The sequence below is a fragment of the Acomys russatus genome, chromosome 2 (assembly GCF_903995435.1).
Source record: "Acomys russatus chromosome 2, mAcoRus1.1, whole genome shotgun sequence".
NCBI classification, from domain to species: Eukaryota; Metazoa; Chordata; class Mammalia; order Rodentia; family Muridae; genus Acomys; species Acomys russatus.
The window spans coordinates 12,651,035-12,674,129 of NC_067138.1; the positions used below are offsets into that span (position 1 = coordinate 12,651,035).

Sequence of the window (23,095 nt, forward strand, 5' to 3'; positions counted from 1 at the left end):
AGGAGATTTTTATCCTAAATCAGCCAGCCCTGTGAACTTAGCTCTGTTATTTAAGGACGCCTGTGTTCTCACATCTATCTTTCAACTGCAGATAAGAAAGTGATATGCCTCAGAGAAAGCTTCGGATGCCACAATACATGTAAAATGCTGACCACGGTACTGGCATAGAGCAATAAATGCTAGACATGACCTGGATTCATGATCTCTCTTGTTACTGGCTTGCACTACCTACTTTTACCTAAGCAGGGTTGCTGCTGATTCTGAGAAGCAACACTAAATCAGTAATCACCTTGGTAATCCAGGCCTATTACAAATAAATAAATAAATAAATAAATAAAGTCAATCTTCAATGAAACAATCGAGGTGGATATTTTATTAGTCACGCCAGGAGACACACCTGTGGGAGTTAGGCACTATGAGTAACTTCTATGTCCCTCAACTAATATGAGGTTTGGTTTTCCCAAAGCTACCTCTTGCCTACTAGGCTAGGTGGACGCACAAGAATTATTTTTTCTTAAAGTCCCACCGAGCAGGTGCATTGCACAGAAGACAGAGAGGAAAGAAACTAGTTAGAGAGCTTGAGGGGCAGAGGGCGTGACCCTCTTAATCATTCTTCACTTCCTTTTTTTTTTTTTTTTTTTTTTTAAGATGACTTGGCAACGTCAGCCACATCAGCGGCAGAAGCTGCGACGCCTCCTCAGTGGAAGTGACTGGTAATAGCGAGCTTTCTCTGCTGCACATTTGTGGCTTCTGTGGACATATTAGTAACCGGTGATTTTAGCTCCCAGTCTCCTAGAATTGCCAAAGCGGTTAGAAGTCATTTGGAAGGCCTTTTAGCCGAATCTTTCTGATCCAGAAAGCCAGCTGGCTTCTCCTGAGGTACTTTAGAAACTTGCAGCGACCACTGATCTTGGTCCAGGTGCATGGAGAAGACGCTAAGGATATAAACCCAAACAGTGAACCTGAAGACCCGGCGCAAAGTAGAAACTGAAAGTACCCTGCTTACTCTGCCGGCAGATCCTACGGAAGTTATGGCAAAACCAGAGCTCCTGGCTGACCCGAGATGCACGCGGCCCCTCCTGGGATGGATGCACCAGGCGCGGAGTGGGTGAGAGGAGCCAGCTACCCGGACTGCCCTGCCTAGCACCGGCGCGCGGCCACTCGGCGGATGACCGGGGTCCTGGGCGTGATTATGGGTGGTGAGAGCTCGCTCCTGCTGCTGTCCGAGTCATCATGACTACACCCACCTCCCGCAGACCATGTTCCATGGTAAGCGCGGCTCTCTGGTGCGCACTAGTAGGTGCGCCTAGCGCGCCGGGGACTCTGGGACACCCCGGGACACCACCCGCCCCCACGCCTCTGCACGTCCGGGAATATCCCGGCCTTGCACTTTGGACCGGCTAGGGCATGGCCTCTCCCTTGGTCAGCCACTACCCTAGCTGAGCTGGTATCTCAGAGCTGTTCGCACCTGGGCATACAACTCGGACGGGCGGGGAGGAGCAGTTCCCGACGCGGGCTTTTGATCCCCAGAGCCAAACCAGAGCTGCAATGCCGGAGCCTCGGCACAGTGGCCCACTGCAGCCAAGTCTCAGTAGCCAATGGCTATCAGCCACACACTGTCCCTAGCCAGCACCTCGCCAAAGCAGCCCTTCCCCGCTTCATGGCTGTGCGAAGTTACTCACAAGCTGCCTGGGATCAGGGAGTCTCTGGGCTCTCGCCGCGCAGAACTTCATAGAGAATGAAAGAGCCGCTCCCGGAATGCGCTTTTTAAACTCTAAAGGACAGGCCACTGGAAAACCCCCTCTTCTCCCCTCAGTAAGTCTGGGAGTTTCCGAACGAGGCTGTATGTTGCCTTGTTTGCTGGGAACCCAAGTCTTAGGGCTGAGATTGCAAAAACCCTGGTTTTTTTTTTTTTTTTTTTTTTTTTTTTTTTTTTTTTTTTTCCTATTATATACTTGCTACATAAGGAAGGCAGGACTGTAAGTAACCATGAGTACAACTTCTTAGCCCCTTAATTAAATCTAGTGGGTTTGCGTTTGCGTGAAATAAATGACTTTAAATGGACAAGAACAGAATTGACAGTGGCTGGAATCCACTTGTAGATAGCACTAAAATAAATACATAAATAAACAAACAAACAAATGCTGTAAGAACAGAGATGAGAACAGAATGGAATGTGAGAGAGGATCTACTTGAGGAAATGGAGATGTTTTACAGTGAATACTCCCCCCAAGCAACAGGACCTGTGGGGTGCAGGAGCAGGGAGCCAGTCCAATGCTATGTTGATGTTTTCCTGCCCACTCCTTTAGGTCCAATTATTTTCTCTCTCTTAGGTACTAGAGAGCCAAGAACTGACATAATGAAGCAGCACTCGTCAGAAACCAAATAAAGGGTGTGCAGATGTGAGAGACTACCCAAGAAAATAATACAAGGCCATTTGTAAGGGTGCCCTCCAGGAGTTTAATATACAACTAGAAACAGTGTGTCCCTGTCTCTGAAATTACTTTTTTTTTTCTTCACTCTTGACTTTAATCCTTGAATCTGAGGAGCTAAAAGGACATAAGAAAGCAAAGGTGTCTGATTAAATAAGGAGGATTTATTTCCCCAAGTACATCCATATTAGTCATGCACCATAAGCTACTAGTAAATAAAACATGTAAATGTTAAATTCTTGAAAGTTAAAGTGAGCGGCCTTCTTCATTTTTGTTCCAAAATCAGCTAGAAGCCTCAGCCCATCAGGACTGTGTACTGAGCTGTTCTTTAGTTTCCACCCCTTTGATCTGGAGTGCTAAGTAAGCAAGGATTCACTGTCTGACCCTCAGTTCTCCTGCCTCACTTAAGAATTTTATCGTATGCAAATGCTAATAAAATGAAATGATTAAAAAAAAAGAATTAAGAATACCTAGGAAGCCTGAAGAGCTCAAAAACAGAATTAGAAATTAATTTCATATCAGTGTGTTTAGATCTTAAACAAAAATAGAAATTACTTTTATAAAACCAATCTCAAGACCCATGTGTATGAAGTGTTCTTATCCTGACTCTTGACAGATAACTTTATAATATGTCCAAATATGTACTCTTTTCCCTTGAAATGGGAGCATATACTGTAGTTTCAGAGCTTGGCCAGGAGGCTTCTCGGTGACGTTCATGCAGAAGACAATGGAATGTTTGTCCTTCTGACTATCTGGATATGCAGTTACATTGCAGAAAGTGTAGTTGAGTAGCTAACAGCTGGATCTCTAGACAACCTGAGCATCAGATGCGAGTCCTGCCTTCTCCTACAAACACTGTTTTTGGAGAATTGTTCTTTGGGCTCCAGATTCTCCATGGTAAACTGTGAATAACTTGTGCGCATGAACATCATGAAGTGGCTGTAGAATTGAATTATCTGTTGAAATACCTTTGTGAAATGACATTTAAGAACACCACTCCAAGTAGATGGGGAAAGGCCAGTTGCCAAGGCCTCAACCCTAGACAAAGGATTACAGGTAACTAAGAAATGCTGAAATGGAAGAAACAGTCTTCCCCAGAGAAGAGTATATCAACTGGCTTTCAGGGTCAGCCCTGAAAGCATATATTCAAGTAAGATTATACAGACTCAGCAAGTAGTATTTATGTATTGAATACACACACACACTCACACACACACACGGCGACAATTAATGAGAAAATAGGTCGTGAATTTGAAATAGAACAAGGAAGGATATATATGAGGTCTGGGAAAAGAAATGGACAGGAAGAATGAAGTGATTATTTTGTAATCACAAAATAAATAAATAAATAAATAAATAAATAAATAAATAAAAGAGAAACCAGTAAATGGCTGGATACGATGAGCTGAAGAAGTCAATTTATTTATGTCCACTTTGACCTCATAACTTAAGCATCTGAAAACTGAATGTATTATTTGGCTTACATTAAAAACCAACAAGAAATTTTAGACAGCTATCATTCTGGTTTAACCAAATTCCCGACTGAAAACAAATTCTCTAGTTGCAATTCCTTCGGGAGATTTAAAGGCAATACTACAAGCCAACACTTGTCTGCTATTGTTTCTAGAGTTTGTCTTATCTGTGACCTAATGAAAAGTTCAGAGGGAGGCTGAGGAGTGTACTATAAAACAAAAAGAAGGAAAATACAGTAAATACTGTATTCCTTTCCCACGGGACAACAGTGTTTAAAGAAACATCCTCAAGCCAGAAAAATCGTAATTTGGTACTGTGCATGTATGTGAAAGAAATAACTGTAATCAAAGAACAAAGTAGACAGGATTGATGGTAGATCCAGGAACCTATGAGATATGCATCTTGGGACCCTGTATGTTTACAGAATTATGCCTTAGGCAATTTTAATTTGAAGAGTTTCTCTATTTGCATGATGAAATAGAATCTTAAAAGTTAAAGCGTTTGAGAAATGAAAGAGAAAAGAGAGGACATTAGGAGGGCATTGAAAGTTTTCATTGTGGAGATCAGGTACAGGGAGTCTAAATGAAGTTCAGCTATTTAGTCAGTCACACAGCCCATTGTGAGATCAAGACAAAATCCTCAATTCTCTCTAATCTAAAGTCTCCATGTGTTGTGTTGCCTTGGTCTGTTGATAAACACCTTATTTAGTTAAAGTAATCCACAAATGAATAACTATATTTCATGAAATTTTCAGGTAACACACACATACAAGGAATACTCCATCAAACCAAAACCATGAAGCACAGTTGTAAATTCATATGAATCTGGGGAGCAGACATTATTGAAAAGTGGCAAGAAGAAAAAAACTGGTAGTCTTAGAAATTAAAACAAGTTAACTTAGTAAACCATAGAAACCTTTGAAATGACATACATCGATGTAAATTAAGCTGTTTTCATCAATGAATTCATTACATTCATCCTGAGTTCAAATTACAGTCCATATCTCTTTCCTTTGTCTGCTCCTCCCACATCCTAAATTTTGGAGGCCTGTAGGGCAAAAAATGAAATGAAAAGCATGTATCTATAACAGTTTAGATAGGTATAATACGACTGGTTAGTAATTAATAACTGTGTATTCCAGGTAAAGAATAGTAGCAGGCAAGGACTAGGCCAATGGTATTAGGACAAAGTGACTTTCACACAAAATACCAGTGTGATAATATGTTATCAAGCGATTATGGACATTTAAAAATCAAACCTTAATGAAATAGAGGATTCAGGTTAGCATCTAATCTTAGCAAGTGTTTATGTGTTACAAACTTGAAGGTCTCTCTTTCTTTTCATATATAATAAAATATGTAGTATATATTTATATCTATCTATATTTAGACTATAATCAATGATATGTTCATAAAAAGGTAGATGATAGATAGATAGATAGATAGATAGATAGATAGATAGATAGATAGACAGACAGAGATAGCTTTACCTAATGATATCCTGGGGTCATGGCTGTAGTCCAGTTAAAGTTGGCTAGGAATATAATCCTTGATCTGAAATGAATTAATCAGTGGGGAGTTGTGAATAGATTTCATGCACACTCCTGGATTAATTTCTGAGCGTGTCAAATATTAGTTATATATTGAAAGTGTGAAGCTAGGAGTTATGGATTTTTTAAATCAAAATATGGTTACATCATTTTCCTTCTTCCCTTTCCACCATCCAAGTTCTCCTTGTTATCCTCTTTACTCTCCTTCAAATCTATGGCCTTTTTTACGTTGCTGTTTCATACATACACACGCACATGCACATGAACATGCATGTTCACACACTCACACACATGCAAAGAGAGAGACACACAGAGACAGAGAGAGACAACTTGGTATTGGTTCACCGTTGGGATTTCTTCACTGTGCTTAGCATGATTTAGTTGCCTATAATTCTTTGTCTGTGCTTGAGGCTCTATGAGATTCCATAACTTCTACCAAGCCCATCTTCTTTATTTGTAAAAACATAAGTACTTAGGTTACAATTAATGGTGTATACTCCTGCCTTTTTAATATCATGGAAATTAGCATAACATGATATTTTTATAATATCCTTTACAGTTTTTAAGCTGTTGCCAGTATCAGTTCCTTGGGTGCAGAGAAACATTGTTTAGATTCATAAAGAACGTGGCTATAAAATGCCGAGCATAAATATGCTGAGCATAAAGTGGTAAGTATATTGTTAATATAACTGAGTTCACGGAAAGATGAAAGCAAGGCAAGTGTATAAATAAAGAAATTGGTTGAGTGTAATGTTTCTAGGTACCAATGGATTCCATCTTAGCTATTTATCCCAGCTGATTCCATTTAAAATTTCATTCCTTTGACTGGACAGTTGACTCTGCTTGGCACAGCTTATCAAAAGTAATCATAAACCCTCAGCTGAGAGGGCATGAGTCTATTGTTTGAGCCTTTCCTAACATGGAAAGCAATTTGAAGACAGCTATGCTAGAACAGAATATAGGTCTTTGGGAAATAAATACACAAAATGATGACACAAGGGGAAGAGTGTTCAAACACAATTTAACATTATCAGATTTGGGAAGGTACAACTCTCTAAGGTCCATCATTACTAACAATGAACCACCATAGAGCAAGCACCAAAGAGGTGACCCCTCCCACATCACTGCCTCCAGAAAAGGACTGGCTGTGCCTTCGTGAGGACTATGGTTTCTCTGTAATTAAACATTCACATGGCATTGTTCATATGTTGTAAGTAATATGTGACTTTAGAAAAACATAGCATACCCCCTTCTTGTAAATATGGCTTGTTTCAGGGGTATTTGACATAAATCCAACTGCAAAGTTGTTGCCCCCGCTCACCCCCCCCCCCCTGTATATCTCTCAGAAATCTGTGATTTCCTTCTAGCTGTTCTGCATAAGTGTGGATACAAGCTACATAGCAAATAAAAACCCTAATCCTAGCCTAGCTGCTGCCCTGCATTAACTATCATCAATTCCGTCCTAGAGCTGGTTTTATGCTGTGCCAGAATTGAGATGTGCTTTTAAATTCTTAGACCCAGGTGCGCAATCCCACTGTAAGACACGGCCTCGTGCATCATGCTGTACCATTCACTGGTGCTCACTAATTGTTTAATTCAGTTTCTTTTAGATGTATCTTTGGAATTCCTCCCCTGATCCTTGTTCTGTTGCCTGTCACGTCGTCTGACTGCCACATTAAAGACAAAGAAGGTAAAGCATATAAGAGTGTGCTGATGATCAGGATCGATGAATTGGTACGTGCTTGTTTTGTTTTCTTTACATTTCACTTAGTGAGACATTTGAAATATACTTTTGGTATGCACTTCTATAATCGCATATCCGCTGTACTTCCTGACAAAAAAAGGAGGTAAGTATGGAATAAAATATAATTAACTAGAAACTATGCACCTTCATGGTTGGCATTACTCTGTCCTTTAGGAATTAATCTTTCTTGGACACTGAGTCCCCCACTGTTTCCATTTTCTACCAAATAAGCAGAATTCATCATCACTGCCTACATTCGTTTACCTCCTGTTTACCCTGTTCATCCTGGAATGTGCTTTACATTAGGAGACAAACAATTAATAAAATCTAATATCTGAAAATTGTGGTAAACAGTAATGTGTAGCTATTTTATCTTAATGTGTACATTTTTGTATATATATATTCATGTATATAGTTTTTACTATGAATAGCATATATTTTCTCTAAGTTAATGTTCACTTGCTGTGAATAAATTATTTTCTTAAATAATAGGTTTTTTATATATTGACAATTTTGATTATGGAACATTGGATCAAAAGTAAAAAAAAAAAAAAAAAAAAAAAAAAAAAAAAAAAAGGCCATCTCCTCACCCATGACCCATGTGTTACAAAAGATGAGTCAATACTAATACACCCATTTTAGGGTTTTTTTTTTTTGTGTGTTATGCAGTTCTTTGGGTTTTCGTTGACATATAAATGCCATATTAAGACAGTATCACACAGCACAGTTTCACTGTGCTCACCTTCTCTGTCCCTTGTTCAACCACTCCATCCTTCTCTCCTTTTCCTGAATCCTTGGCAACTGTTGACCTATTTACTGTCTTTCTAGTTTTTCCTGAAATGTTAACTAGTTGCAATCAAGTTCATATATCAACCTTTTAAGCTTGAGTACTTCACTTAGATATGTGAGTCAAAGTCGTCCTTTTAATATATACTATATCTCACAGTACCATCATTGCTTAGGCCTATGAATCCACATCTTTAAGACAGAGACTCTTAGCCATTAACATGGGATGTCTCTCCACCTGGCCGTGCCTTTGTTTGATTTCTTCCATCAGAATTTTATACTTATCCACATAGACCCCACCCACCACTGGTAGACATATACTGAAAATTCCACACTTTAGCAGGATTCTAAACAATGTTGGCTTCCATTTCAAATTGCATTTATTCATTGCTGATATATGCAAATATTTAGTGGCTTTTATTGTTTTGTTTTGTATGTCAACCTTGTATTATGCAATCCTCTTAAAAAATCACTGTTTTGTTTCAAGAGTTTGTTGCTGACAGCACATATTTGGGCTTTCCACATAAACAATAAAGTATCACATAAAAGTATTGTCTAAGGCTATTTTAATACCTCCTTAGTCAGACTGAAGCCTTATGTGTCAAATAAAGTCCCACACAAATGTTCATAAGACATAAGACACTGTTTAAGTTGCCTTTCTTCTACTTTACTATCTCTTCTACATACCTACATTGAAGTGGACTGATATCTTAGAAAAATATTTTGCCTCTTCAAGAGGTGTGGAAAATGCAAAGTGGTTACTGAACCTGGAACTGAAAGTTCTATGCTGTTTTCCAACTGACAGAGAAAAGGGTCCCTACTAAACAGTAATTTTGTTGTTAATAAATTGATCTTTTTCATAAGAAAATATGACTGATTTAATTGTATTACCTGTGCACAGATATAAATAGCATTATTTTAATAAAAGTTAATGAGTAAAGATGCATATACAAAAAAATAAAAAGAGACAAGTGAGGCGGAGAGAGGCAAGAGGAAAGAAATTGTTCAAAATTTAACAAAAGAAGTTTACTTAACCAATTCATGGCACAGCTTTTCCTGAAAACATAAAGTAGCTTATCTCAACATACTCAACAGGAAACCAGAGAAACAGCAGCAGCACTATCCTAGTGACAAGGCACTCATACAAAGATGGACTTAGAAAATATGGGAGAAAGCTCAGTCAGTCAAACTGAGTAACACCATGGTAATGTGATCATAAGGACCTGTTAATCCAAGGAAAAGAGAAAGTCACAGAGAACTGCTACTACCAACAGGATTGCAGATTTAGTCACTCAGAGCATACAGAAAGCTTGACAGACCTTAGTGGATTTGCTTCTGAGGGAGACCACAATAGTGCTAGTGTATACAGATCTGTATCTTTCCTATATAACTTACTTGGTGCTTAGAATTCTCAAAAAAAAAAAAAAAAAGGTGCTCTAATCACATTTCTTTTATTAATGTATATATGTCTCTGTGTAAGTTGTCAAAGTGCCTCTGACTACCTTCAGAGATCAAATAGGGTATTGTGTTCCATGGAGCTGGAATTACAGATGGCTAGAAGATACATAAACTGATGGTGGGAGCCAAACCCCAGTCTTCTGCAAGATCAGAGAGTATCCTTAACTGTTGAGTTATCTTTCTAGCCTCCACTATTTATTTTAATTCATGTTTCTTCAATCACTTTTGTTTAATGTATTATTTGTAGGGGAATATAACTATAGAAACAGTTAAATGGTCAGCTGCATTGGCTGTTATTCCAGAACACCTCTGGTTTCACTCCCAGCACCCAACTGGCTAACAACCATCTGTAATTCCAGTTCCTCAGGATCCCTGCACTTAGGCATCAAAGGCAGGAGAATCTCTCTGAGTTCAAGGCCAGCCTGCTGATCTACAGAATGAGTTCATAGGGAAATGCTGTCTCAAAAAAAATAAATAAATAAAAAATAAAAAGATACGCAGACAGCAATGATCCAGCAGGGCCAGCAGAGGGAGCTGTTTGTTGGGCCCAACCCCTATTAGCAACATTCAGCTTAAGAGTTCTCTCTCCTGCTGACTCCCTCTGCCTGACCCACCTGAGACACAGACCTCAGGAGCTAGCAAAGCTGAGCTGTCTGCAGGACCCAGCCTCCATCATCCCCCATACCGAGGAGGAGGCCTATGTTGGGCAGAAGCAACATTGAGTTTAGAAACCTCAACACTCCTGACTTCTGATCTGCCAGACACCAGAGCCACTTGGGAAAAAGCAAGCAAAAGCACCACCAGGCCTGCTAACATCATAGGCAACCAGATTGCTAGAGCTCAGCAACAAAGGCAACAAAACCCACGGCAATATGACACCACCAGAAACCAGCTGTCCCACCACAGCAAGCCCAGAGGGTATTACTACACCTGAAGCACAAGAAAACAAGCATAAATCTGAGGTTATGAAAATGATAGAGGTCTTAAATGATGAAAATAAATCCCTCAAAGAAATATAGGAAAATACATTCAAACAGATGAAGTTATTGAATAAATCCTTCAAAGAAATGCAACCAAATGTGAGAAGGAAATGAATAAAACTGCTCAAGACCTAAAAATGAAAATAGGACCAATAAAGAAAACACAATCTGAGACAACCCCGTTGATGGAAAATGTGGGGAAGAGAATAGGAACTACAGACACAAACATCATCAACAGAATAGAAGAGATGGAAGAGAAAATCTTGGGTGTAGAAGATACGATTAAAAAATTGATACATCGGTCAAAGAAAATGGAAAAATCTAAAAATTTCCTGACACAACACATCCAAGAAATCTCTGACACTGAAAAGACTAAACCTAAAAATAATAGAACTAGAAGAAGGCTCAAAAAATATTTTCAACAAAATCATAGAAGAAAACTTCCCCAACCAAAAGACCAAGTGCCTATAAGCATACAAGAAGCTTACAGAACACCAAATAGATTGAACCAGAAAAGAAAATCCTCCCACTATATAATAATCAAAACACTAAATCACAGAAAAAAATATTAAGAGATGCAAGAGGAAAAGGCCAAGTCAAATATAAAGGCAAACCTATCAGAATTACACCTGACTTTTCAGCAGAGACTCTGAAAGCCAGAAGGGACTAGGTAGATGTCACGCAGACCCTAAGAGACCACAAACATCAGCCCAGACTACTATACCCAGAAAACTATCAATCACCATAGATGGAAAAAACAAGGTATTACATGACAAAACCAAGTTTAAACAGTACCTAGCCACAAATGCAGCCCTGCAGAAGATACTAGAAGGGACACTCTAACCCAAGGTGGCTTACTACACCAGGAAAACAGAAAAAAATAATAACCACACATCCACAAAAAAAAAGAAAAGAAGCTCTCTCTCTCTCTCTCTCTCTCTCTCTCACACACACACACACACACACACACACACACACACAGCATCAAAACAGGAATTAACAACCACTGGTCATTAATTCTCTTAACTCCAGTGGCCTCAACTCCCCAATAAAAAGACACAGGCTAACAGAATGGATTAGAATAGAGCACTCATCATTCTACTGCATACAAGAAACACAAGAAAAATAGACATTACCTCAAAGTAAAGGGCTAGAAAAAAGTACTCCGAGCAAATGGGCCCAAGAAGCAAGCTAGCACAGCCATTCTAGTATCTAATAAAAAAATACTTTCAACCAAAATTAATCAAAAGAGATTCAACAAAACACTGCGTACTCATCAAAGGAAAAAATGAACCAAGATGACATCTGAATTCTGAGCATCTATGCTCCAAATGCAAGGCCACCCACATTCATAAAAACAGTATTACTGAAGCTTAAATTACAGATAAAACCCCGCACCTTAATAGTAGGAGACTTCAACACCTGACTCTCACCAATGGACAGATCATGGAGACAGAAACTAAATGGAGCAATAAGGTAACTAACAGATGTCATGAACCAAGTGAACTAAGGGATATCTATAGAACATTTCACTTGAACACTAAAGAATAAACGATCTTCTTAGCTCTTCATTGAACCATTGCCAAAATAGAGCACATACTCAGTTACAAAGCAAGCCTCAACATATACAAGAAGATTGAAATAACTCCTTGTATGTTAGCAGACCACCATGGATTAGTACTGGAACTCAAGAACAACCAGCAGAAAGCCTACAAACTCATGGAATTGAACAATTCCCTATTCAATGACCACTGGGTCAGGAATGAAATAAAGGAAGAAATTAAGGAGCTTGTAGAATTCAATGAAAATGAAGGCACAACATACCCAAACCTATGAGACATAAGGAAAGTGGTGCTAAAAGGAAAGTTCATAACATTAAATACAATCACTAAGAAATTGGAGATATCCAATAGTATGAACTTAATAGTATATCTGAAAGCTCTAGATCAAAAAGAAGCAAACACACCAAAGAGGAGTAGACAACAGAATATCATCAAACTCGGGACTGAAATAAATAAATTAGAAACAAAGAGAACAATACAAAGAATCAACAAAACCAAGAGTGGGCTCTTTGAAAAAATCAACAAATAGAAAAACCAAACCTTTAGCCAAACTAATTAAAGGGCAGGGAGACACTATCCAAATTAAGAAAATCAGAAATAAAAGGGGGACATAACAACAGACACTGAAGATATTAAAAAAATCATTAAGTCTCAATTCAAAAGCCTGTATTCCACAAAATTGGAAAATCTAAAGAAAATGGATGATTTTCTTGATTGATTTCACTTACAAAAGTTAAATCAAGATCAAGTAAACAGTTTAAACAGTCCCATAACCCCGAAGGAAAAAGAAGCAGTTATTTAAAAAGTCCCCCAACCAAAAAAAATCCAGGGCCAGACAATTTTAGAGAAGAATTCTACCAGATGTTAAAAGAAGAGCTAATACCAATGCTCCTCAAACTATTCCAAACAAAACAGAAACAAAGGGAACATTGCCAAACTCATTCTATAAAGCTACAGTCACCCAGATATCTAAACCACAGAAACATTTAAGAAAGAGAGAAAATTTTAGACCAATTTCATTCATGAACATTGACGTAAAAATACCCAACAAAATACTTGCAAACCGAATCTAAGAACACATCAAGTACATCATCCACTATGATCAAGTAAGCCTCATCCCAAGGTGGCTGGGTTAGTTCAACATATGAAAATCCATCAATATAATCCACCATATAAACAAACTGAAAGAAAAACACATGATCATCTCATTAAATGCAGAGAAAGCCTTTGAAAAATTTTAACACCCTTCATACCTAAACATAATAAAGGCTATGTACAGCAATCTGACAGCTAACATCAAATTAAATGGAGAGGAACTAAAAGCAATTCCACTAAATTCAGGGAGAAGAGAAGGCTGCCCTTTCTTTCTATGTCTCTTCATTTTAGTACTTGAAGTTCTACCTAGAGCAATAAGACAACTAAAGGAGATCAATGGGGATACAAATTGGAAAGAAAAAAGACAAAGTATCACTATTCACAGATGATATGATAGCATACATAAGTGACCCTAGAGAACTCCTACAGCTGACAAACACCATCAGCAAAGTGGCTTGATACAAGAATAAATTTAAAAATCAGTAACCCTCCTGTATACAAATGACAAACAGGGTGAGAAAGAAATAAGGGAAACTACGCTCTTCACAATAGCCAAGCAAGTCAAAGACCTATATGGGAGAACATCAAATCTCTGAAGAAAGAAATTGAAAAAGACATCAGAAGATGGAAAGATGTCTTATGCTCATGTATCGGTAGGATCAACATAGTAAAAATGGCAATGAATCTACTGATTCAATTCAGTCTCCACTAAAATTCAACATAATTCTTTACAGACCTAGAAAGAATAATTCTAAACTTGATATAGAAAAAGAAAAACGCAGAACAGCTAAAACAATCCTATACAATAAAAGAACTTCTACAGTTATCTCCATATCTGACTTAAAGCTATACTACAGAGCAGTAGTAATAAAAACTGCATGGTACTGGCATATAAATAGACTGATTGGTCAATGGAATTGAATTAAAGACCCAGAAACAAACCCATCCACCTACAGATGCTTGATTTTTTACAAAGGAGCAAAAACCATACAATGGAAAAAAGAAAGCATCTTCAACAAATGGTGCTGGTTTAAGTGGATGTCTATATGTATAAAATTGCAAATAGATCCATATTTATCACTCTACACAAAATTCAAGTCCTAGTGGATCAAAGTTCTCAATATAACACCAGATCCACTAAATCTATTAGAAAAGAAAGTGTGGGAAAGCCTTGAATTCATTTACATAGGAGACAACTTCCTAAAAAGAATACCAACAGCTCAGGCTCTATGATCAACAATTAATAAATGTGATTTCTTGAAACTGAAACGCTTCTGTAAGGACTCTGTCAATAAAATGAAATGACAGTCTATAGACTGGGAAAAGATCTTCACCAATCCTACATCCAACAAAGGGCTAATATCAACATATATAAAGAACTCAACCATTAAACACCAACAAACACAATAACTCAATTTAAAAATGGGGCACAAATCTAAAGAGAGAATTCTCAACACAGGAATCTTGCATGGCCAAGAAGCACTTAAAGAAATGCTCACCATTGTCCTTAGTCATGAGGGAAATGCAAATCAAAATGGCTTTGAGATTCCATCTTACACCTATCAGAATGGCTAAGATAAAAAAAAACTCACGTGACAGCACATGCTGATGAGGATGTGTAGAAAGAGAAACACTCCATTGCTGGTGGTAGGGCAAACTTGCACAACCACTGTGGAAAACAATCTGGTGTTTTTTCAGAAAATTGGGAATAGTTCTACCTCAAGACTTAGTTCTATCTCAAGACCTATTTCTGCCTCAAGATCTAGCTATACCACTCTTTGGTATATACCCAAAAGCTACTCCAACATACCACAAGGACACTTGCTCAACTAGGTTCATAGCAGCTTTATTCATAATAGCCAGAATCTAGAAACAACCTAGATGGCACTCAACTGAAGAATGGATAAAGAAACTGGTACATTTGCATAATCGAATACTACTCAGGTGTTAAAAACAAAGAAATGACAAAATGTGCATGCAAATGGATAGATCTAGAAAAGATCATCCTGAGTGAGGTAACCCATACCAGCAAGAAAAACATGGTATATACTCACTTATAAGTAGACTTTAGCCAAATAGTACAGGATAACCCTACCACAATGCACAGAGACCCAAAGAAGATAAGTAACAAGGAGGATCCAAGGGAGGATGCTGACATATCACTCAGGGGTGGAAATAGAAAAGACAGAGGCAGTAGTTTAAGAGATAGAACAAGGTAGGAAAGAGATGAGGGTGGAGATCTGACTTGAGGAGAGCAGAGGCAGGAGGACAGAAGACCTGCAAAGAAAAGAGAAACTATAAGTGTAGGCATCTCTGTGACAACCTACAGACATAAGTCAGGGTAAGCTCCTGAGACTCTGGCAAATTCCTAGTAGCAGGAGGCATAATGTCTGAAGAGGACACCCTCTAACTAAACAAGACTCCTGGTAGAAGGAGAGGAATACCAGGCCACCCACAAATAATTTCATCCACAATTTATCCTGTCTATAAGATGTGCATGGATAATGGTAGAGCAAAAAGAGCACAGATGGAGGGAACATCCAACCAATCAATGCCTGTCCCAACCCAAGACCCACCTCATGGAAGAGAGCCAACCCCTGACACTATTACCAATACTCTGCTATGCTTGCACATAGGAGTCAAGCGGAGTTGTCCTCTGAGAGGCTCCACTCAGCAGTTTGAAACAGATACTGAGACTCACAGCCAAATATTGGGCAATACATAGGGAGTTTTATGGAAAAGTGGGCGATCGGAAAAAAGGACCTGGAAGTGACAGGAGTTGCACAAGAAGACCATCAGAATCAACTAGTCAGAGCCATGGAGGCCTAGTGAGACTGAAGCACCAACCAAGGACCATGCATGGACTAGACTTAGGATGCCTACAAAGATATAGCCAATGAGCATCTCAGGCTTCATGTGGGTCTTCTAGTAAGGGGAGCTGGAGCTGTCACTGATATGGACTCTAATGCCAGCACTTTTATCACTTTCCCCTGGTGGGACTGCCTTGCCGGGCTGTAGGGGAGGAGGACATGATCAGTCCTGATGTGACTACATGAGCTGGATTGGATACGATGGGGGCTCCACTTTTCTTAAGAACAGGGGAGGGGTTCATGGGGAGAGAGTTGGAGGGTGGGACTGGGATGGGATGGAGTATGGGGCTATGACCAAGTTGTAAAGTGAATAAAAAAATTTTAAATGCTAAAAAGGAAACAATGATATCCAAAAAGGATGATAGATAGATAGATAGATAGATAGATAGATAGATAGATAGATAGATAGATAATTATTGGCAATGTGGTAGAGAGATGGCTCAATGGTCAAGTGCACTGGCTACTGAACGAGAAGGCTCTTGATTTTATTTTTAGCATTCACATGGCTTACATCCATCTGTAATTCCAGTTCCTTAGGATTCAACCCCTTCTTCTCTGCCCCCTGGACACCAGGCATGGACATGGAACACAGTTGTAGACTCAGGCTAAACGCCAATATACAGAAAATAATAATATATAAATCTAAAGAGTCATTTGAGATAAGGTAATTTTAAAAAGCACAAGTCATCTGCATTTGATATAGCCAAAAATGTATAATCATCTGCCACTGCTATCCAAGTCACACTCCATTACTCTAAAAGAGACTCTGTGTCCACTAGTAGTAGCTTCTGCTAGCCATTGATCTTGTTTCTGACTAAATAGAATAAGCTGCCATGGGCATTTTATATAAGGGGAAATCTGACAGTACACAGTACACTGTTCTCCTTTTCATTAGTATGACGACACTAAATGCCTTCCTTCAGAACACTTTCTTTAGTTGTGCCAGTTATTTGTATCTAGTGGTTCACAGCAGTGTCTGATTCGGCATAATTCTGTGGTATCAGCTGTAATGTCTCTTTTTATATTTCTGAATTTACTCATTTAGCTCTTCTCCCTTTTTCTCTAACTAAACATTTTTCAATTTTGCTTGTATTTCAAAATATTAACTCATTCACTTGATTTTTTCTTTTTCTTTTTTTTTTTTTTTTTGTTTCAGGCTTCATTTATTTTTGCTCTGATTTGGTTTCTACTAATTTTTCGTTCCTTATTTTGTTGTTTGTAGTCTTTGAGGTGTATTGTTAGGTGTAACTGAAATTTTCCTATTTACCATATTTTCCATCCATAATATAAGACAACTTTCTAACTCCCAAAAATCTGTGCCAAAGCCCAGGATCATCTTATACATTGGGTATTTAACTGCTGCTTGCTTCCCCTTGCTTCATGTGTCCAGCACATACCGTAGGGGATCCCGCAGCTGAGTATGAATCAGGGAGGAGGAGTTTATATGCATTTATAATGTATACAGATTCTGCTGATGGATTCTTCTAGTAGCATATTACAACCCTCATCACTTTTTGTTTCTTTGCATGGTATGTCTTTCTCCAACACTTTCATCCCGTGCTCATCTTTGCCAATGAAGTTGTTTTCCTTGGTTTTTTTTAAGGGGGGGTTGTTTATTTATTCAGTGAATCTGTGTCTTTGGACTTAGGGTCTCATGTGTACTTTTATACTCAAGGTTACTATCAATACATCTAAGCTTCCTTCAGTCATTTTGTTGTTTTCCTTTTCCATTTTGTGATATGATATTAGCTATACAACCAAGGTTGGCAGCAACTTCATAATCCTCTGGACTCTGTGTTTCACGTATTTCTTATTGCTTATTGACAGATTCAACAGAGAGAAAAAATCAAAATGAAAAAGCTATCAGTGGGCTAAAAGGCACTATGAATCAGTCTAATCTAATTCACTTATAATGTGCTTTATCCCATAAGAGCAGAAAGCATTTTTGTTTTTGTTTTTGTCTTTGCTTTTTCACAAGCTCACATATTGGGACATTCATCAGGACAACAAATTTGGGGAGATAAAATACATTTTAATTTTTTAGTGAAAATAATGTAAAATATATTATGTAAAAAATTGAAACATAAGGTAGAAATTAACAAAATTAGAAAGATAGATGGAAAAGAAAGGGATATTAAATAATACATCCTCAGAGAATGTGTCAATCATAAGTTCTAAAAATTAAACATTTTTGAGCCAAATGAACTGAATATTTACATTGAAGTGATGGTGAGAGTGTTTTGAGAACTGGATGTATGCATTAGGAAAGATGAAAAGATAGACAATCACTAAGACAAGCTTCCAACTTGATGATTAGAAAGAAATAAAAAGTATTTGGAAAAAAGAAATACTAATAACCACAATGAAGGCTGGAAAGAGGAAATAGCACCCATCATATTTGCTAGCCTCCATATCACTGACAGATTTGCCCCTTCTGACTTCTGTAGGCTCAGTGCAACTCCAAGTTAAATCAGTCAGCTTATTTTGTGACACCTGAAACTGATTTTTTTTTACAAAATATATTTTAATTTGTATGTGTATGTGAGAGAGAGAGTGTGTGTGTGTGTATATATGTCAGACAGTATGTGCCACACATTTGCTGGGGCCTGGGAGGTCAGAAAAGGGTGTTGGGGCCCCTGGCTGGAGGTGATTGTGAGACAACTGACATGGGTGCTGGCAACCGAACATTCTACAAAAGCAGTAAGCACTCAATTGCTAAGCCTCACCTCCATCCTCTGTAACTGAATTTAACATTTATAAAATGACAAAAGTTTTGAGATAACCAGCACCGTACTGAAGCAAAACCAGTGAAATGACATTATATAAATATACATTCATTATAAGGTTAGAGGACTCAAAACAGCATATCCTGAACAAATGATCATCCCCATTTGAAACAATGAAACAACATCTTAACAGATGGTACATTTCCTCCTAAAGTTAGCATAGGAAGGAGCACATACCAAATGCCACAAACACCATAAACACGTCGAAAAATAATCAAGGCTAGAATATCTGTTTAATTGGATTTGATAAGTTTTTTGATACAACTTCAAATAGTACCTGATGTTCAAGAAAAGTATGATTAGGTTTCATTAAATTTCACTTTTATACACGAGTAAAAATGCCCAGAACTTTACAAAATAATGAGTGAAGGATTTCATCCCTGAAGTTAAGTAGTTATCAATGATTCAGCAATGGCTTGTGAATTATAGTGAAAATGTCTAACGTAAGACATTAAAATTGGGGAAATTAGGCTGAGAGAAGGAGAGACATATATATGAATCTCTAGTTTGTCTAGAAAGCAAAAGTGTTTTCTAAATGTCCATAAATGCATAAAATAAATATAATTTCAGACAATTAAATAAAGATAACCTAGCAGTATTTATGAATTCTCTACATCTCACCTGTTTTGGGACACAGCTATTTTCAGGAAGGAAGTAATTTCAAGGAGGATTGTGATGGGAAGAATGACTTTAAGAACGTTTTCATTCGGGAGAGGTCTTACAGCCCAGTAGCCATATACCTCACCGTGGGAGTCAGCTCACTGCACCTCATGATAGGTTAAAACAGGAAAAGAAAAAAAAAAACAGTATACTGGGAGCACAGGCTCAATTATGAGGAAAGCTATGCTGATACACCTTCCCTCCACTTTGCCGTAAGATGAAAAGTATGAGATGGGGGAGAGTGAGAAAAAGTGAGAGAGTGAGGTAGAGCATGAGAGAATGCTCCAAGTCCAAGGAAGCAAGGCTAAATGCAATGCTGAAGTACTGTGCTAGGTCAGTGGGTTGCCATAAGATACACTGAATTTCGCTCTCCACTATATCAATTAATTAATTTTCCTCATGAATTTTACTACTGTCCAGAATTATTTATTTGTGAGTAAAGATTCTGCCCTCTTAGCCACAATATCCTCAGCACCAAGGATGTCTTCTTGCCTAGTATTTATTGACTGACTTAATAATTTAATCACCGAATACATTTTATTGTATTAGATTCAAGTCTATAGAAACTTTTCAGAATTGTACTGTAACGATATTGCAGTGCATGAGTGGTGAGTGGCTGTCTTCTCTAGTGGCCATAGCAAAGAAGAAGGGTGGGTGATTTATAAACAATAGGAAAGAGAACACGATGGCAGCATGGTAAGAGTCATTCCTGGTTACCCACTGTGGGCTTAGCATAGTCTTATGTTGTAGAAAGAGCTCTCTTTTATAACAGCACTAACTCCATTCATGACAGCTCTATCCTCATGACATAATTGCCTTCCAGATCCCCCACTTCATGACATTGACAACTAAGATATCAACAATTGAATCTGGATTCACACAAACCTTTAGAACATAACAGTCATTTTATGATACATATTCTTTACATGAATTGAGTATAATAATGGCTTGTCTTAACTGTTGGCTTGTGTGCTTGCAGTACGACTATAGTAGCTTGCTTACTGTGGAATATAGCTCTCCCTTCTCATTCTGCATGATAGCTTGGTCTGCCAAACTTGATGTATTGCTTCACTTGTCATCTCTTTTCAGAAATTTGCTCTACGGGTGACCATTTCATTTCTGCTTTCCAGAATCTTTGAATATATTCTATCTAAATCTTGACTCTGCACTTTGTGCCCTTAATAAAAACTTAAAAGATCACAGGTATATAACTCACTGGAACAGCATTGTGCTAAGACATGAAAGGTATGTGGTTTATCACTTTGTAACACACAGATACACACACACACACACACACACACACACACACACACACACACACTGGACCATAGTTGAAATCAATATATTAAATTCAGGTAGGTTGTAAAGTAAAGCGTACAAGCAGTAATGATTACAAGTTTACATCTGGCATATTTTTCATTGTTGATTGGGTTGCCATGTTTACACGGTGTGCATCTATTGCAGCATAGTAACCTAAAGACTGATGAATGATTATCATCTCCTAAAATGCAAAAAGTAGGGTCTCAATCAGCTTTTCCAGACCTCTTGAAAATCTCATGATCCTTTATGGTTCATTTAATTAAGCATTTATTAAAATGACATTTGCTAATTGTAATCTACAAGTGGAAAGATAAATTATGTGTTCTACTTATTATGAACCGCAGTGACTAAAATGGGGGAGAATTTCACTTTTAATAGGATACTGACAAATGAGTAGATATCGAGGAGGCAAAACTAAAAGGGAATTGTCTCACATCAGAAACAACTTCATCAGTCACATCTAGCATCCTGGACCTTCAATAAATGTTTCTTTATGTTTTTATGAAATACTTCCTATGAACTGCACATAAGCTCATAAGTAATGTATGCAACTATGCAAAACACTGGTCTGTCATCCTGAGTCTGAGGCCTATGAAGTTAGCAGCTTTGAAGGAGAGATAAGTCTGTTAAAGAAATAATTACAACACAATGGAATGATTACAGCTTAAAATGTTGATGGTAACAACTAATTTGACCTGGGTGCTCAGTACTTAAACCTAAAAGTAAACCGCCCCTGTGGCAAGAACTGATGGAAATCTCAGCAAGTACAGAAAATGTAGAAGCTACAATGTGCCAGTCTGAGAAAGGGAACTGGATTTTGTAAGACTAAGTCATACAGAGCAGATAATATTTAGCTGCAGAGTAGTAGATGTAGATGTGCACTTGAGAGAACACTCCTAGGTAGAGCATACAGAAGAGACATGTCAGCATTCACATTTGAATCTAGACCAATTGTAGCATGTTAATATGAAGTTGTACAAATCTAATGAAGGGTAGTGGTCCTTTTAAAGTTTGGGGGTATGTGATTGGCAATATTGTCATTTTTATAGAAAAATAGTTATTAAAGCACAAAGGTATTAGCTATACCAGAATTCTCAAAGGTGAAGGCCCTGGCAGTAGGGCACGTACAGGCCAAGTATAAAGCAAACACGTCTTGACAATAGAGGAGGTTTATGCAAAAGAATTAGGAAAAGGCGTCCCTCACTAAGGCTTTAATAGATATTTTATCAAAGCTGTATTGATTTTATTAGTTTTAAGCCCACATCTATGTAAACATTAAATACTGCTTGCTGCTTTCAATCTGTTTTCTATGTGCTTAAAAAGTTAAATCTCAGCCTAACTGATTATTATTAATAATAACTAATTATTATTGTTATGTAACATTTTTGATCACATGATAATATCTGTACTTTAGTTGGTTTTCTATTTATGAGGGTTATTCTCACAAGTTACTAACTCAGTGGTCATCATGGCCATTAAGGGCAATGATGGAGAATTGTAATTTACAAAGAAGAAAGTTTTCTATACACTGTGATGACTACAGTAAGGAATGGCTGGCTAAAGGATTACCTCTTCCTGAGATCTTCCTTTCTTTTGCATTTAAAAATTACCAGGCGACTTTTATGCTCAATCTCATGAAATAAATTGCAGAGAGATATTTTCATAAGCAAACCTAACCACCTCAAAGTTTATTATATAACTATTTTACGTCATAAATCATTTCGTGGGGCAACTTGATACAGTATTGTAACAGTTCTTTTTGTAGGGGTGGTCTTTTCATTTTACCCCTGGAATTCTCTATAGTAAATTCCCATCGATGCTAATTGTTGAAAACATTTACTTCTCTGTTTGTGCTACTGTTTTATATGCAATTGACACACACTGTAACATATGTTGCTTTAGGAATATACACTAAATGAGCAGAATGGTGTCTACATGTTTCTTGTGCTTCTCTTGACCATAAGGAATGGAAGATAAACAAAATGGCACTTTTGTTCATTTGAAATATATTTAAATTATTTACTTCAATGAGGCACACATTAAAATTTCTATATAAACTTTAGTAATAAACTTTCATAAGATACAGTTTGGGGCTGTTTAATCAGTATATATCAGTGTATTTAATTAAACATATTTTGTTACTTGCATGTTGGAACAATATTATTCATTTTTCATAATATGAAATAATGCCAAAGCAGGAAGACTGTAGTTCCACTCACAGTAGCTGCCTGCATTAACTTGGACACATAGGGTAGCTAAAGGAGAAACTGGGCTACAGGATTTCATAGAGATTGCTTTAGCTTTTACCAATGTCTGCTATTTGTTACCTTTGCAAAGTTGGTTACTGAAAACTTATAAAAAGATATCCAAAATATTGGAT

The 23,095-nt window shown here is 37.7% G+C and overlaps 1 protein-coding gene across 1 annotated transcript in view; it reads left to right on the top strand.

Moving 5' to 3' along the window:
* The first annotated feature begins 662 nt into the window (after positions 1-662).
* Positions 663-23,095, top strand: part of Il7 (interleukin 7) — a 38,498-nt gene continuing 16,065 nt past the window's right edge. Inside the window, exons 1-2 of the mRNA XM_051158443.1 lie at positions 663-1,269; positions 7,055-7,188. Coding sequence (XP_051014400.1) covers positions 1,260-1,269; positions 7,055-7,188 — 144 coding nt within the window. The 5' untranslated portion in view covers positions 663-1,259. The remainder of the gene's footprint in view (positions 1,270-7,054; positions 7,189-23,095) is intronic.